The 16,006-nt window shown below is 62.1% G+C and overlaps 1 protein-coding gene across 1 annotated transcript in view; it reads left to right on the top strand.

Moving 5' to 3' along the window:
* Window positions 1-1,867: 1,867 nt before the first annotated feature.
* LOC142475842 (corticotropin-releasing factor receptor 1-like) overlaps window positions 1,868-16,006 on the top strand; it is an 84,033-nt gene continuing 69,894 nt past the window's right edge. Inside the window, exon 1 of the mRNA XM_075581561.1 lies at window positions 1,868-2,157. Within this exon, the coding sequence (XP_075437676.1) occupies window positions 2,119-2,157 (39 nt within the window). The 5' untranslated portion in view covers window positions 1,868-2,118. The remainder of the gene's footprint in view (window positions 2,158-16,006) is intronic.

Below are 16,006 nucleotides of genomic sequence, written 5' to 3'. Positions count from 1 at the left end.
GCCGCCTGGTTGGACACACGGCTCTTATTGGCCATCAGATATTCAAATGACATTAGGTGGAGGTGACCATTACAGACCTTGACCAGAGACCATGACCAGCACAAAGACCATGACCAGCAGGGACCATGACCAGCAGGGACCATGACCAGCAGGGACCATGACCATCACGGACCATGACCATCACAGAGCATGACCAGCAGGGACCATGACCATCACGGACCATGACCATCACAGTCCATGACCATCACAGACTATGACCATCACAGTCCATGACCATCACAGACCATGACCATCACAGACCATGACCATCACAGACCATGACCATCACAGACCATGACCATCACAGACCATGACCATCACAGACCACGACCATCACAGACCACGACCATCAGAGACCACGACCATCAGAGACCATGACCATCAGAGACCATGACCAGCAGAGACCATGACCAGCAGAGACCATGACCAGCAGAGACCATGACCAGCAGAGACCATGACCAGCAGAGACCATGATAAGGGACATCTTTATGGGGGTCATTGAGGTTGCCACAAGAAGGGAGATCCAGGTTTTATGGTTCTCTCTATTTTCCCCTGTAGGTTTTACTTGTCTCCGAGGAGAGGTGAGGAGTAGCTGCCGGGATCGGCGGTCCGAAGAGACGGTGGAGGAGAAGAGGACACATTTTACCTGGGGAGCAGGAGAGCTTAGCGTGAGGAAGGAAAGGCGAGAGACGGAGGGAGGAGGGAGAAGCATGAGAGGGAGGCAGACGGGAGGGAAGCAAGAGAGAGAAGAGGAACAGAGCTGGCAGAGAGAGAACGGAGAGAAGAGATAGAGGGAAAGAACGAGGAGAGGTTCTGAAATAGATAGCAAACACAGGGGGAGAGAAGGAGTGGGTGAAAGTGAGAGAGAGTGGGTGAGAAAGGTAAAGAGAGTGTGCGAGACAGAGAGAGTGGGTGAGAGAGGTAAAGAAAGTGTGAGACGGAGAGAGTGTGGGAGAGAAGTAACGAGAGAGTGCGAGACGGAGATAGAGAGAGAGTATGAGACGGAGATAGAGAGAAGGTGTGTGTGAGAGAGATAGAGAGAGATAGAGTGTGAGAGTGAGAGATAGAGAGTGCTAGACAGAGAGATAAAGAGAGAGACAGAAAGAAAGAGACTGATACAGGGAGAGAGCGAGAGTCAGACATTGAGTGACAGCGAGGAGAAGCGGCAGAAGGGCGGTGAGAGAAGGTCACAAAGACAGCTCACCGAGAAGGAGACAGTGAAAGAGACGGTGTGAGAGGGAAGGAGAGAGAAAAAGGCAGGGGAGAATAGAGGACGGAGAAGCAGAGAAAGGAGGAAGAGAGAGAGGGCAGGAGGAGAGGAGAGAGGGGCAGGAGGAGAGAGGGGCAGGAGGAGAGGAGAGAGGGGCAGGAAGAGACGAGAGAGGGGCAGGAAGAGAGGAAAGGGGTAGGAGGAGAGGAGAGAGGGGCAGGAGGAGAGGAGAGAGGGGAGAGAGGGGAGAAGGGTGGGAGAAGAGAGGGGCAGGGAGAGAGGGGCAGGAGGAGAGAGGGGCAGGAAGAGAGGAGATAGGGGAGAAGGGTGGTAGAAGAGAGGCGCAGGGAGAGAGGGGCAGGAGGAGAGCGGGGTAGGGGAGAGGGGCAGGAGGAGAGGGGCAGGAGGAGAGGGGCAGGAGGAGAGGAGAGAGGGACAGGAGAGGAGAGAGGGACAGGAGAGGAGAGAGGGACAGGAGGAGAGGAGAGAGGGACAGGAGGAGAGGAGAGCGGGGAAAGGGGCAGGAAAGCGGGGAGAGGGGCAGGAAAGCGGGGAGAGGGGCAGGGGAGTGGGGCAGAAGAGTGGGGAGAGGGGCAGGAGGAGAGAGGAGCTCAGGGTGGTTGGGGGGTGTTCATGCTGCCGGGACCCCCCACTTCGTCCCCGTCTCGTTTAACCCTGTCCATGCCTCGCACCTGGACCTCGTCGGCTCCGGGGCAGCAGCGCACGGGGGGCCCTGGACTCGCCCCGGAGACCCCTCTGACTTCCTCGGGGGGGAGGAAGAGGGGGGAGGTGGGGGGTCCCAGCTCGCGTGCGCCACGGATGAGACCCCCGCGGGGCCACCTGTTCCCGTTAACCCTTGGAGGGCCAGGATGCTGCCGGCCAGGACCCCGTCTCTGCTGCTGGCGCAGGTAAGAGACGCCGGCGGGTTAGGGGGGGGGGGGGGGGGGACTTGGTGGAGGGGGGAGGGATGGTTTGCAGGGTAACCCCTTCAATGCTGGGGGAGATGAAGAATCTCTGCCAGCACCGAAAGGGTCACCCCCCAAATAAAAGGACATGTTTTCCTATTCCGGTGGTTTTTCTATGGGGGGGGGGGCATTTCTTAGCGTTGCGCTGTGGGGGGGGGGGGCATTTCTTAGCGTTGCGCTGTGGGGGGGGGGGGGGCATTTCTTAGCGTTGCGCTGTGGGGGGGGGGGGCATTTCTTAGCGTTGCGCTGTGGGGGGCATTTCTTAGCGTTGCGCTGTGGGGGGGGGCGTTTCTTAGCGGTGCGCTGTGGGGGGGCATTTCTTAGCGTTGCGCTGTGGGAGGGGGCATTTCTTAGCGTTGCGCTGTGGGAGGGGGCATTTCTTAGCGTTGCGCTGTGGGGGGGCATTTCTTAGCGTTGCGCTGTGGGGGGGCATTTCTTAGCGTTGCGCTGTGGGAGGGGGCATTTCTTAGCGTTGCGCTGTGGGAGGGGGCATTTCTTAGCGTTGCGCTGTGGGAGGGGGCATTTCTTAGCGTTGCGCTGTGGGGGGGCATTTCTTAGCGTTGCGCTGTGGGGGGGGGGGCGTTTCTTAGCGGTGCGCTGTGGGGGGGGCATTTCTAAGCGTTGCGCTGTGGGGGGGCATTTCTTAGCGTTGCGCTGTGGGGGGGCATTTCTTAGCGTTGCGCTGTGGGGGGGGGGCATTTCTTAGCGTTGCGCTGTGGGGGGGCATTTCTTAGCGTTGCGCTGTGGGAGGGGGCATTTCTTAGCGTTGCGCTGTGGGGGGGCATTTCTTAGCGTTGCGCTGTGGGGGGGCATTTCTTAGCGTTGCGCTGTGGGGGGGGGGCGTTTCTTAGCGGTGCGCTGTGGGGGGGGGGCATTTCTAAGCGTTGCGCTGTGGGGGGGCATTTCTTAGCGTTGCGCTGTGGGGGGGGCATTTCTTAGAGTTGCGCTGTGTGGGGGTGCATTTCTTAGCGGTGCGCTGTGGGGGGGGCATTTATTAGCGTTGCGCTGTGGGGGGGGGGGCATTTCTTAGCGTTGCGCTGTGGGGGGGGGGCATTTCTTAGCATTGCGCTGTGGGGGGGGGCATTTCCTAGCGTTGCGCTGTGGGGGGGGGCATTTCTTAGCGTTGCGCTGTGGGGGGGGGGGCATTTCTTAGCGTTGCGCTGTGGGGGGGGGCGTTTCTTAGCGTTGCGCTGTGGGGGGGCATTTCTTAGCGTTGCGCTGTGTGGGGGTGCATTTCTTAGCGGTGCGCTGTGGGGGGGGCATTTATTAGCGTTGCGCTGTGGGGGGGGGGGGCATTTCTTAGCGTTGCGCTGTGGGGGGGGGCATTTCTTAGCATTGCGCTGTGGGGGGGGGGCATTTCTTAGCGTTGCGCTGTGGGGGGGGGGGCATTTCCTAGCGTTGCGCTGTGGGGGGGGCATTTCTTAGCGTTGCGCTGTGGGGGGGGGGCATTTCTTAGCGTTGCGCTGTGGGGGGGGGCGTTTCTTAGCGTTGCGCTGTGGGGGGGGCATTTCTTAGCGTTGCGCTGTGGGGGGGCATTTCTTAGCGTTGCGCTGTGGGAGGGGGCATTTCTTAGCGTTGCGCTGTGGGGGGGCATTTCTTAGCGTTGCGCTGTGGGGGGGCATTTCTTAGCGTTGCGCTGTGGGGGGGGGGCGTTTCTTAGCGGTGCGCTGTGGGGGGGGGCATTTCTAAGCGTTGCGCTGTGGGGGGGCATTTCTAAGCGTTGCGCTGTGGGGGGGCATTTCTTAGCGTTGCGCTGTGGGGGGGCATTTCTTAGCGTTGCGCTGTGGGGGGGGCATTTCTTAGCGTTACGCTGTGGGGGGGGGCATTTCTTAGCGTTGCGCTGTGGGGGGGCATTTCTTAGCGTTGCGCTGTGGGAGGGGGCATTTCTTAGCGTTGCGCTGTGGGGGGGCATTTCTTAGCGTTGCGCTGTGGGGGGGGGGCGTTTCTTAGCGGTGCGCTGTGGGGGGGGGCATTTCTAAGCGTTGCGCTGTGGGGGGGCATTTCTTAGCGTTGCGCTGTGGGGGGGCATTTCTTAGCGTTGCGCTGTGGGGGGGGGGGCATTTCTTAGCGTTGCGCTGTGGGGGGGCATTTCTTAGCGTTGCGCTGTGGGAGGGGGGCATTTCTTAGCGTTGCGCTGTGGGGGGGCATTTCTTAGCGTTGCGCTGTGGGGGGGCATTTCTTAGCGTTGCGCTGTGGGGGGGGGGGCGTTTCTTAGCGGTGCGCTGTGGGGGGGGGGCATTTCTAAGCGTTGCGCTGTGGGGGGGCATTTCTTAGCGTTGCGCTGTGGGAGGGGGCATTTCTTAGCGTTGCGCTGTGGGGGGGCATTTCTTAGCGTTGCGCTGTGGGGGGGCATTTCTTAGAGTTGTGCTGTGGGGGGGGGCATTTCTTAGCGTTGCGCTGTGGGGGGGGCATTTCTTAGCGTTGCGCTGTGGGGGGGGGCATTTCTTAGCGTTGCGCTGTGGGGGGGGGGGCATTTCTTAGCGTTGCGCTGTGGGGGGCATTTCTTAGCGTTGCGCTGTGGGGGGGGCGTTTCTTAGCGGTGCGCTGTGGGGGGGGGCATTTCTAAGCGTTGCGCTGTGGGGGGGCATTTCTTAGCGTTGCGCTGTGGGGGGGGCATTTCTTAGCGTTGCGCTGTGGGGGGGGCATTTCTTAGCGTTGCGCTGTGGGGGGGGGGCATTTCTTAGCGTTGCGCTGTGGGGGGGCATTTCTTAGACTTGCGCTGTGGGAGGGGGCATTTCTTAGCGTTGCGCTGTGGGGGGGCATTTCTTAGCGTTGCGCTGTGGGGGGGCATTTCTTAGCGTTGCGCTGTGGGGGGGGGCGTTTCTTAGCGGTGCGCTGTGGGGGGGGGCATTTCTAAGCGTTGCGCTGTGGGGGGGCATTTCTTAGCGTTGCGCTGTGGGGGGGCATTTCTTAGCGTTGCGCTGTGGGGGGGGGGCATTTCTTAGCGTTGCGCTGTGGGGGGGGCATTTCTTAGCGTTGCGCTGTGGGAGGGGGCATTTCTTAGCGTTGCGCTGTGGGGGGGCATTTCTTAGCGTTGCGCTGTGGGGGGGCATTTCTTAGCGTTGCGCTGTGGGGGGGGGGCGTTTCTTAGCGGTGCGCTGTGGGGGGGGGCATTTCTAAGCGTTGCGCTGTGGGGGGGGCATTTCTTAGCGTTGCGCTGTGGGGGGGCATTTCTTAGCGTTGCGCTGTGTGGGGGTGCATTTCTTAGCGGTGCGCTGTGGGGGGGGCATTTATTAGCGTTGCGCTGTGGGGGGGGGGCATTTCTTAGCGTTGCGCTGTGGGGGGGGGGCATTTCTTAGCATTGCGCTGTGGGGGGGGGGGCATTTCTTAGCGTTGCTCTGTGGGGGGGGGGGCATTTCCTAGCGTTGCGCTGTGGGGGGGGGCATTTCTTAGCGTTGCGCTGTGGGGGGGGGCATTTCTTAGCGTTGCGCTGTGGGGGGGGGGGCGTTTCTTAGCGTTGCGCTGTGGGGGGGCATTTCTTAGCGTTGCGCTGTGTGGGGGTGCATTTCTTAGCGGTGCGCTGTGGGGGGGGCATTTATTAGCGTTGCGCTGTGGGGGGGGGGGCATTTCTTAGCGTTGCGCTGTGGGGGGGGGCATTTCTTAGCATTGCGCTGTGGGGGGGGGGGCATTTCTTAGCGTTGCGCTGTGGGGGGGGGGGGCATTTCCTAGCGTTGCGCTGTGGGGGGGGGCATTTCTTAGCGTTGCGCTGTGGGGGGGGGGCATTTCTTAGCGTTGCGCTGTGGGGGGGGGCGTTTCTTAGCGTTGCGCTGTGGGGGGGGCATTTCTTAGCGTTGCGCTGTGGGGGGGGCATTTCTTAGCGTTGCGCTGTGGGAGGGGGCATTTCTTAGCGTTGCGCTGTGGGGGGGCATTTCTTAGCGTTGCGCTGTGGGGGGGGCATTTCTTAGCGTTGCGCTGTGGGGGGGGGGGCGTTTCTTAGCGGTGCGCTGTGGGGGGGGGGCATTTCTAAGCGTTGCGCTGTGGGGGGGGCATTTCTTAGCGTTGCGCTGTGGGGGGGCATTTCTTAGCGTTGCGCTGTGGGGGGGGGGCATTTCTTAGCGTTGCGCTGTGGGGGGGCATTTCTTAGCGTTGCGCTGTGGGGGGGGCATTTCTTAGCGTTGCGCTGTGGGGGGGGGCATTTCTTAGCATTGCGCTGTGGGGGGTGGGGCATTTCTTAGCGTTGCGCTGTGGGGGGGGGGCATTTCCTAGCGTTGCGCTGTGGGGGGGGGCATTTCTTAGCGTTGCGCTGTGGGGGGGGGGCATTTCTTAGCGTTGCGCTGTGGGGGGGGGGCGTTTCTTAGCGTTGCGCTGTGGGGGGGGCATTTCTTAGCGTTGCGCTGTGTGGGGGTGCATTTCTTAGCGGTGCGCTGTGGGGGGGGGCATTTATTAGCGTTGCGCTGTGGGGGGGGGGCATTTCTTAGCGTTGCGCTGTGGGGGGGGGCATTTCTTAGCATTGCGCTGTGGGGGGGGGGCGTTTCTTAGCGGTGCGCTGTGGGGGGGGGCATTTCTAAGCGTTGCGCTGTGGGGGGGCATTTCTTAGCGTTGCGCTGTGGGGGGGCATTTCTTAGCGTTGCGCTGTGGGGGGGGGGGCATTTCTTAGCGTTGCGCTGTGGGGGGGCATTTCTTAGCGTTGCGCTGTGGGAGGGGGCATTTCTTAGCGTTGCGCTGTGGGGGGGCATTTCTTAGCGTTGCGCTGTGGGGGGGGCATTTCTTAGCGTTGCGCTGTGGGGGGGGGCGTTTCTTAGCGGTGCGCTGTGTGGGGGGGCATTTCTAAGCGTTGCGCTGTGGGGGGGCATTTCTTAGCGTTGCGCTGTGGGAGGGGGCATTTCTTAGCGTTGCGCTGTGGGGGGGCATTTCTTAGCGTTGCGCTGTGGGGGGGCATTTCTTAGAGTTGTGCTGTGGGGGGGGGCATTTCTTAGCGTTGCGCTGTGGGGGGGGCATTTCTTAGCGTTGCGCTGTGGGGGGGGGCATTTCTTAGCGTTGCGCTGTGGGGGGGGGGGGCATTTCTTAGCGTTGCGCTGTGGGGGGCATTTCTTAGCGTTGCGCTGTGGGGGGGGGGCGTTTCTTAGCGGTGCGCTGTGGGGGGGGGCATTTCTAAGCGTTGCGCTGTGGGGGGGGCATTTCTTAGCGTTGCGCTGTGGGGGGGCATTTCTTAGCGTTGCGCTGTGGGGGGGGCATTTCTTAGCGTTGCGCTGTGGGGGGGGGCATTTCTTAGCGTTGCGCTGTGGGGGGGCATTTCTTAGCGTTGCGCTGTGGGAGGGGGCATTTCTTAGCGTTGCGCTGTGGGGGGGCATTTCTTAGCGTTGCGCTGTGGGGGGGGCATTTCTTAGCGTTGCGCTGTGGGGGGGGGCGTTTCTTAGCGGTGCGCTGTGGGGGGGGGCATTTCTAAGCGTTGCGCTGTGGGGGGGGCATTTCTTAGCGTTGCGCTGTGGGGGGGCATTTCTTAGCGTTGCGCTGTGGGGGGGGGGCATTTCTTAGCGTTGCGCTGTGGGGGGGGCATTTCTTAGCGTTGCGCTGTGGGAGGGGGCATTTCTTAGCGTTGCGCTGTGGGGGGGGCATTTCTTAGCGTTGCGCTGTGGGGGGGGGGGCGTTTCTTAGCGTTGCGCTGTGGGGGGGGGCATTTCTAAGCGTTGCGCTGTGGGGGGGCATTTCTTAGCGTTGCGCTGTGGGGGGGCATTTCTTAGCGTTGCGCTGTGTGGGGGGCATTTATTAGCGTTGCGCTGTGGGGGGGGGGCATTTCTTAGCGTTGCGCTGTGGGGGGGGGCATTTCTTAGCATTGCGCTGTGGGGGGGGGGGGCATTTCTTAGCGTTGCGCTGTGGGGGGGGGGGGCATTTCCTAGCGTTGCGCTGTGGGGGGGGGGCATTTCTTAGCGTTGCGCTGTGGGGGGGGGGCATTTCTTAGCGTTGCGCTGTGGGGGGGGGGCGTTTCTTAGCGTTGCGCTGTGGGGGGGCATTTCTTAGCGTTGCGCTGTGTGGGGGTGCATTTCTTAGCGGTGCGCTGTGGGGGGGGCATTTATTAGCGTTGCGCTGTGGGGGGGGGGCATTTCTTAGCGTTGCGCTGTGGGGGGGGCATTTCTTAGCATTGCGCTGTGGGGGGGGGGGGCATTTCTTAGCGTTGCGCTGTGGGGGGGGGGGCATTTCCTAGCGTTGCGCTGTGGGGGGGGCATTTCTTAGCGTTGCGCTGTGGGGGGGGGCATTTCTTAGCGTTGCGCTGTGGGGGGGGCGTTTCTTAGCGTTGCGCTGTGGGGGGGGCATTTCTTAGCGTTGCGCTGTGGGGGGGCATTTCTTAGCGTTGCGCTGTGGGAGGGGGGCATTTCTTAGCGTTGCGCTGTGGGGGGGCATTTCTTAGCGTTGCGCTGTGGGGGGGCATTTCTTAGCGTTGCGCTGTGGGGGGGGGGCGTTTCTTAGCGGTGCGCTGTGGGGGGGGGCATTTCTAAGCGTTGCGCTGTGGGGGGGCATTTCTTAGCGTTGCGCTGTGGGGGGGCATTTCTTAGCGTTGCGCTGTGTGGGGGTGCATTTCTTAGCGGTGCGCTGTGGGGGGGCATTTATTAGCGTTGCGCTGTGGGGGGGGGGCATTTCTTAGCGTTGCGCTGTGGGGGGGGGCATTTCTTAGCATTGCGCTGTGGGGGGGGGGCATTTCTTAGCGTTGCGCTGTGGGGGGGGGGGCATTTCCTAGCGTTGCGCTGTGGGGGGGGGCATTTCTTAGCGTTGCGCTGTGGGGGGGGGGCATTTCTTAGCGTTGCGCTGTGGGGGGGGGGGCGTTTCTTAGCGTTGCGCTGTGGGGGGCATTTCTTAGCGTTGCGCTGTGTGGGGGTGCATTTCTTAGCGGTGCGCTGTGGGGGGGCATTTATTAGCGTTGCGCTGTGGGGGGGGGGGGCGTTTCTTAGCGGTGCGCTGTGGGGGGGGGCATTTCTAAGCGTTGCGCTGTGGGGGGGCATTTCTTAGCGTTGCGCTGTGGGAGGGGGCATTTCTTAGCGTTGCGCTGTGGGGGGGCATTTCTTAGCGTTGCGCTGTGGGGGGGCATTTCTTAGAGTTGTGCTGTGGGGGGGGGCATTTCTTAGCGTTGCGCTGTGGGGGGGGCATTTCTTAGCGTTGCGCTGTGGGGGGGGCATTTCTTAGCATTGCGCTGTGGGGGGGGGGGGCATTTCTTAGCGTTGCGCTGTGGGGGGCATTTCTTAGCGTTGCGCTGTGGGGGGGGGGCGTTTCTTAGCGGTGCGCTGTGGGGGGGGGCATTTCTAAGCGTTGCGCTGTGGGGGGGCATTTCTTAGCGTTGCGCTGTGGGGGGGCATTTCTTAGCGTTGCGCTGTGGGGGGGCATTTCTTAGCGTTGCGCTGTGGGGGGGGGCATTTCTTAGCGTTGCGCTGTGGGGGGGGCATTTCTTAGCGTTGCGCTGTGGGAGGGGGCATTTCTTAGCGTTGCGCTGTGGGGGGGCATTTCTTAGCGTTGCGCTGTGGGGGGGCATTTCTTAGCGTTGCGCTGTGGGGGGGGGCGTTTCTTAGCGGTGCGCTGTGGGGGGGGGCATTTCTAAGCGTTGCGCTGTGGGGGGGCATTTCTTAGCGTTGCGCTGTGGGGGGGCATTTCTTAGCGTTGCGCTGTGGGGGGGGGCATTTCTTAGCGTTGCGCTGTGGGGGGGCATTTCTTAGCGTTGCGCTGTGGGAGGGGGCATTTCTTAGCGTTGCGCTGTGGGGGGGCATTTCTTAGCGTTGCGCTGTGGGGGGGGCATTTCTTAGCGTTGCGCTGTGGGGGGGGGGCGTTTCTTAGCGGTGCGCTGTGGGGGGGGGCATTTCTAAGCGTTGCGCTGTGGGGGGGCATTTCTTAGCGTTGCGCTGTGGGGGGGCATTTCTTAGCGTTGCGCTGTGTGGGGGGCATTTATTAGCGTTGCGCTGTGGGGGGGGGGGCATTTCTTAGCGTTGCGCTGTGGGGGGGGGCATTTCTTAGCATTGCGCTGTGGGGGGGGGGGCATTTCTTAGCGTTGCGCTGTGGGGGGGGGGGCATTTCCTAGCGTTGCGCTGTGGGGGGGGGGGCATTTCTTAGCGTTGCGCTGTGGGGGGGGGGCATTTCTTAGCGTTGCGCTGTGGGGGGGGGGCGTTTCTTAGCGTTGCGCTGTGGGGGGGCATTTCTTAGCGTTGCGCTGTGTGGGGGTGCATTTCTTAGCGGTGCGCTGTGGGGGGGGCATTTATTAGCGTTGCGCTGTGGGGGGGGGGGCATTTCTTAGCGTTGCGCTGTGGGGGGGGGCATTTCTTAGCATTGCGCTGTGGGGGGGGGGGGCATTTCTTAGCGTTGCGCTGTGGGGGGGGGGCATTTCCTAGCGTTGCGCTGTGGGGGGGGGCATTTCTTAGCGTTGCGCTGTGGGGGGGGGGCATTTCTTAGCGTTGCGCTGTGGGGGGGGGCGTTTCTTAGCGTTGCGCTGTGGGGGGGGCATTTCTTAGCGTTGCGCTGTGGGGGGGCATTTCTTAGCGTTGCGCTGTGGGAGGGGGCATTTCTTAGCGTTGCGCTGTGGGGGGGCATTTCTTAGCGTTGCGCTGTGGGGGGGCATTTCTTAGCGTTGCGCTGTGGGGGGGGGGCGTTTCTTAGCGGTGCGCTGTGGGGGGGGGCATTTCTAAGCGTTGCGCTGTGGGGGGGCATTTCTTAGCGTTGCGCTGTGGGGGGGCATTTCTTAGCGTTGCGCTGTGTGGGGGTGCATTTCTTAGCGGTGCGCTGTGGGGGGGGCATTTATTAGCGTTGCGCTGTGGGGGGGGGGCATTTCTTAGCGTTGCGCTGTGGGGGGGGGGCATTTCTTAGCATTGCGCTGTGGGGGGGGGGCATTTCTTAGCGTTGCGCTGTGGGGGGGGGGCATTTCCTAGCGTTGCGCTGTGGGGGGGGGCATTTCTTAGCGTTGCGCTGTGGGGGGGGGGCATTTCTTAGCGTTGCGCTGTGGGGGGGGGCGTTTCTTAGCGTTGCGCTGTGGGGGGGCATTTCTTAGCGTTGCGCTGTGTGGGGGTGCATTTCTTAGCGGTGCGCTGTGGGGGGGGCATTTATTAGCGTTGCGCTGTGGGGGGGGGGCATTTCTTAGCGTTGCGCTGTGGGGGGGGGCATTTCTTAGCATTGCGCTGTGGGGGGGGGGCATTTCTTAGCGTTGCGCTGTGGGGGGGGGGCATTTCCTAGCGTTGCGCTGTGGGGGGGGGCATTTCTTAGCGTTGCGCTGTGGGGGGGGGGCATTTCTTAGCGTTGCGCTGTGGGGGGGGGCGTTTCTTAGCGTTGCGCTGTGGGGGGGGCATTTCTTAGTGTTGCGCTGTGGGGGGGCATTTCTTAGCGTTGCGCTGTGGGGGGGGCATTTCTTAGCGTTGCGCTGTGGGGGGGGGCATTTCTTAGCGTTGCGCTGTGGGGGGGGGCATTTCTTAGCATTGCGCTGTGGGGGGGGGCATCTCTTAGCGTTGCGCTGTGGGGGGGCATTTCTTAGCGTTGCGCTGTGGGGGGGGGGGCATTTCTTAGCGTTGCGCTGTGGGGGGGGGCATTTCTTAGCGTTGCGCTGTGGGGGGGGGGCATTTCTTAGCGTTGCGCTGTGGGGGGGCATTTCTTAGCGTTGCACTGTGGGGGGGGGGCATTTCTTAGCGTTGCGCTGTGGGGGGGCATTTCTTAGCGTTGCGCTGTGGGGGGGCATTTCTTAGCGTTGCGCTGTGTGGGGGTGCATTTCTTAGCGGTGCGCTGTGGGGGGGGCATTTCTTAGCGTTGCGCTGTGGGGGGGCATTTCTTAGCGTTGCGCTGTGGGAGGGGGCATTTCTTAGCGTTGCGCTGTGGGGGGGCATTTCTTAGCGTTGCGCTGTGGGGGGGCATTTCTTAGCGTTGCGCTGTGGGGGGGGGCGTTTCTTAGCGGTGCGCTGTGGGGGGGGGGGCATTTCTAAGCGTTGCGCTGTGGAGGGGCATTTCTTAGCGTTGCGCTGTGGGGGGGCATTTCTTAGCGTTGCGCTGTGGGGGGGGGCATTTCTTAGCGTTGCGCTGTGGGGGGGCATTTCTTAGCGTTGCGCTGTGGGGGGGCATTTCTTAGCGTTGCGCTGTGGGGGGGGGCATTTCTTAGCATTGCGCTGTGGGGGGGGGGGCATTTCTTAGCGTTGCGCTGTGGGGGGGGGCATTTCCTAGCGTTGCGCTGTGGGTGGGGGCATTTCTTAGCGTTGCGCTGTGGGGGGGGGCATTTCTTAGCGTTGCGCTGTGGGGGGGGGGCGTTTCTTAGCGTTGCGCTGTGGGGGGGCATTTCTTAGCGTTGCGCTGTGTGGGGGTGCATTTCTTAGCGGTGCGCTGTGGGGGGGGCATTTATTAGCGTTGCGCTGTGGGGGGGGGGCATTTCTTAGCGTTGCGCTGTGGGGGGGGGCATTTCTTAGCATTGCGCTGTGGGGGGGGGGCGTTTCTTAGCGGTGCGCTGTGGGGGGGGGCATTTCTAAGCGTTGCGCTGTGGGGGGGCATTTCTTAGCGTTGCGCTGTGGGGGGGCATTTCTTAGCGTTGCGCTGTGGGGGGGGGCATTTCTTAGCGTTGCGCTGTGGGGGGGCATTTCTTAGCGTTGCGCTGTGGGAGGGGGCATTTCTTAGCGTTGCGCTGTGGGGGGGCATTTCTTAGCGTTGCGCTGTGGGGGGGCATTTCTTAGCGTTGCGCTGTGGGGGGGGGCGTTTCTTAGCGGTGCGCTGTGGGGGGGGGGCATTTCTAAGCGTTGCGCTGTGGGGGGGCATTTCTTAGCGTTGCGCTGTGGGAGGGGGCATTTCTTAGCGTTGCGCTGTGGGGGGGCATTTCTTAGCGTTGCGCTGTGGGGGGGCATTTCTTAGAGTTGTGCTGTGGGGGGGGGCATTTCTTAGCGTTGCGCTGTGGGGGGGGCATTTCTTAGCGTTGCGCTGTGGGGGGGGGCATTTCTTAGCGTTGCGCTGTGGGGGGGGGGGCATTTCTTAGCGTTGCGCTGTGGGGGGCATTTCTTAGCGTTGCGCTGTGGGGGGGGGGCGTTTCTTAGCGGTGCGCTGTGGGGGGGGGCATTTCTAAGCGTTGCGCTGTGGGGGGGCATTTCTTAGCGTTGCGCTGTGGGGGGGCATTTCTTAGCGTTGCGCTGTGGGGGGGGCATTTCTTAGCGTTGCGCTGTGGGGGGGGGCATTTCTTAGCGTTGCGCTGTGGGGGGGCATTTCTTAGCGTTGCGCTGTGGGAGGGGGCATTTCTTAGCGTTGCGCTGTGGGGGGGCATTTCTTAGCGTTGCGCTGTGGGGGGGCATTTCTTAGCGTTGCGCTGTGGGGGGGGGGCGTTTCTTAGCGGTGCGCTGTGGGGGGGGGCATTTCTAAGCGTTGCGCTGTGGGGGGGCATTTCTTAGCGTTGCGCTGTGGGGGGGCATTTCTTAGCGTTGCGCTGTGGGGGGGGGCATTTCTTAGCGTTGCGCTGTGGGGGGGCATTTCTTAGCGTTGCGCTGTGGGGGGGGGCATTTCTTAGCGTTGCGCTGTGGGGGGGCATTTCTTAGCGTTGCGCTGTGGGGGGGCATTTCTTAGCGTTGCGCTGTGGGGGGGGGGCGTTTCTTAGCGGTGCGCTGTGGGGGGGGGCATTTCTAAGCGTTGCGCTGTGGGGGGGCATTTCTTAGCGTTGCGCTGTGGGGGGGTATTTCTTAGCGTTGCGCTGTGTGGGGGGCATTTATTAGCGTTGCGCTGTGGGGGGGGGGCATTTCTTAGCGTTGCGCTGTGGGGGGGGGCATTTCTTAGCATTGCGCTGTGGGGGGGGGGGCCATTTCTTAGCGTTGCGCTGTGGGGGGGGGGGCATTTCCTAGCGTTGCGCTGTGGGGGGGGGCATTTCTTAGCGTTGCGCTGTGGGGGGGGGGCATTTCTTAGCGTTGCGCTGTGGGGGGGGGGCGTTTCTTAGCGTTGCGCTGTGGGGGGGCATTTCTTAGCGTTGCGCTGTGTGGGGGTGCATTTCTTAGCGGTGCGCTGTGGGGGGGGCATTTATTAGCGTTGCGCTGTGGGGGGGGGGCATTTCTTAGCGTTGCGCTGTGGGGGGGGGGGCATTTCTTAGCATTGCGCTGTGGGGGGGGGGCATTTCTTAGCGTTGCGCTGTGGGGGGGGGGCATTTCCTAGCGTTGCGCTGTGGGGGGGGGCATTTCTTAGCGTTGCGCTGTGGGGGGGGGGCATTTCTTAGCGTTGCGCTGTGGGGGGGGGCGTTTCTTAGCGTTGCGCTGTGGGGGGGGCATTTCTTAGCGTTGCGCTGTGGGGGGGCATTTATTAGCGTTGCGCTGTGGGAGGGGGCATTTCTTAGCGTTGCGCTGTGGGGGGGCATTTCTTAGCGTTGCGCTGTGGGGGGGCATTTCTTAGCGTTGCGCTGTGGGGGGGGGGGCGTTTCTTAGCGGTGCGCTGTGGGGGGGGGGCATTTCTAAGCGTTGCGCTGTGGGGGGGCATTTCTTAGCGTTGCGCTGTGGGGGGGCATTTCTTAGCGTTGCGCTGTGTGGGGGTGCATTTCTTAGCGGTGCGCTGTGGGGGGGGCATTTATTAGCGTTGCGCTGTGGGGGGGGGGCATTTCTTAGCGTTGCGCTGTGGGGGGGGGCATTTCTTAGCATTGCGCTGTGGGGGGGGGGCATTTCTTAGCGTTGCGCTGTGGGGGGGGGGGGGGCATTTCCTAGCGTTGCGCTGTGGGGGGGGGCATTTCTTAGTGTTGCGCTGTGGGGGGGGGGCATTTCTTAGCGTTGCGCTGTGGGGGGGGGGCGTTTCTTAGCGTTGCGCTGTGGGGGGGCATTTCTTAGCGTTGCGCTGTGTGGGGGTGCATTTCTTAGCGGTGCGCTGTGGGGGGGGCATTTATTAGCGTTGCGCTGTGGGGGGGGGGCATTTCTTAGCGTTGCGCTGTGGGGGGGGGGGCATTTCTTAGCGTTGCGCTGTGGGGGGGGGCATTTCTTAGCATTGCGCTGTGGGGGGGGGCATCTCTTAGCGTTGCGCTGTGGGGGGGCATTTCTTAGCGTTGCGCTGTGGGGGGGGGGCATTTCTTAGCGTTGCGCTGTGGGGGGGGGCATTTCTTAGCGTTGCGCTGTGGGGGGGGGCATTTCTTAGCGTTGCGCTGTGGGGGGGCATTTCTTAGCGTTGCGCTGTGGGGGGGCATTTCTTAGCGTTGCGCTGTGGGGGGGGGGCGTTTCTTAGCGGTGCGCTGTGGGGGGGGGCATTTCTAAGCGTTGCGCTGTGGGGGGGCATTTCTTAGCGTTGCGCTGTGGGGGGGCATTTCTTAGCGTTGCGCTGTGTGGGGGTGCATTTCTTAGCGGTGCGCTGTGGGGGGGGCATTTATTAGCGTTGCGCTGTGGGGGGGGGCATTTCTTAGCGTTGCGCTGTGGGGGGGGGCATTTCTTAGCATTGCGCTGTGGGGGGGGGGCATTTCTTAGCGTTGCGCTGTGGGGGGGGGGCATTTCCTAGCGTTGCGCTGTGGGGGGGGGCATTTCTTAGCGTTGCGCTGTGGGGGGGGGGCATTTCTTAGCGTTGCGCTGTGGGGGGGGGCGTTTCTTAGCGTTGCGCTGTGGGGGGGCATTTCTTAGCGTTGCGCTGTGTGGGGGTGCATTTCTTAGCAGTGCGCTGTGGGGGGGGGCATTTATTAGCGTTGCGCTGTGGGGGGGGGGCATTTCTTAGCGTTGCGCTGTGGGGGGGGGCATTTCTTAGCATTGCGCTGTGGGGGGGGGGCATTTCTTAGCGTTGCGCTGTGGGGGGGGGGCATTTCCTAGCGTTGCGCTGTGGGGGGGGGGCATTTCTTAGCGTTGCGCTGTGGGGGGGGGGGCATTTCTTAGCGTTGCGCTGTGGGGGGGGGCGTTTCTTAGCGTTGCGCTGTGGGGGGGGC

Source organism: Ascaphus truei, unplaced genomic scaffold (assembly GCF_040206685.1).
Source record: "Ascaphus truei isolate aAscTru1 unplaced genomic scaffold, aAscTru1.hap1 HAP1_SCAFFOLD_1412, whole genome shotgun sequence".
Classification (NCBI taxonomy): Eukaryota; Metazoa; Chordata; class Amphibia; order Anura; family Ascaphidae; genus Ascaphus; species Ascaphus truei.
This window is presented reverse-complemented; position numbering and strand designations above follow the sequence as displayed.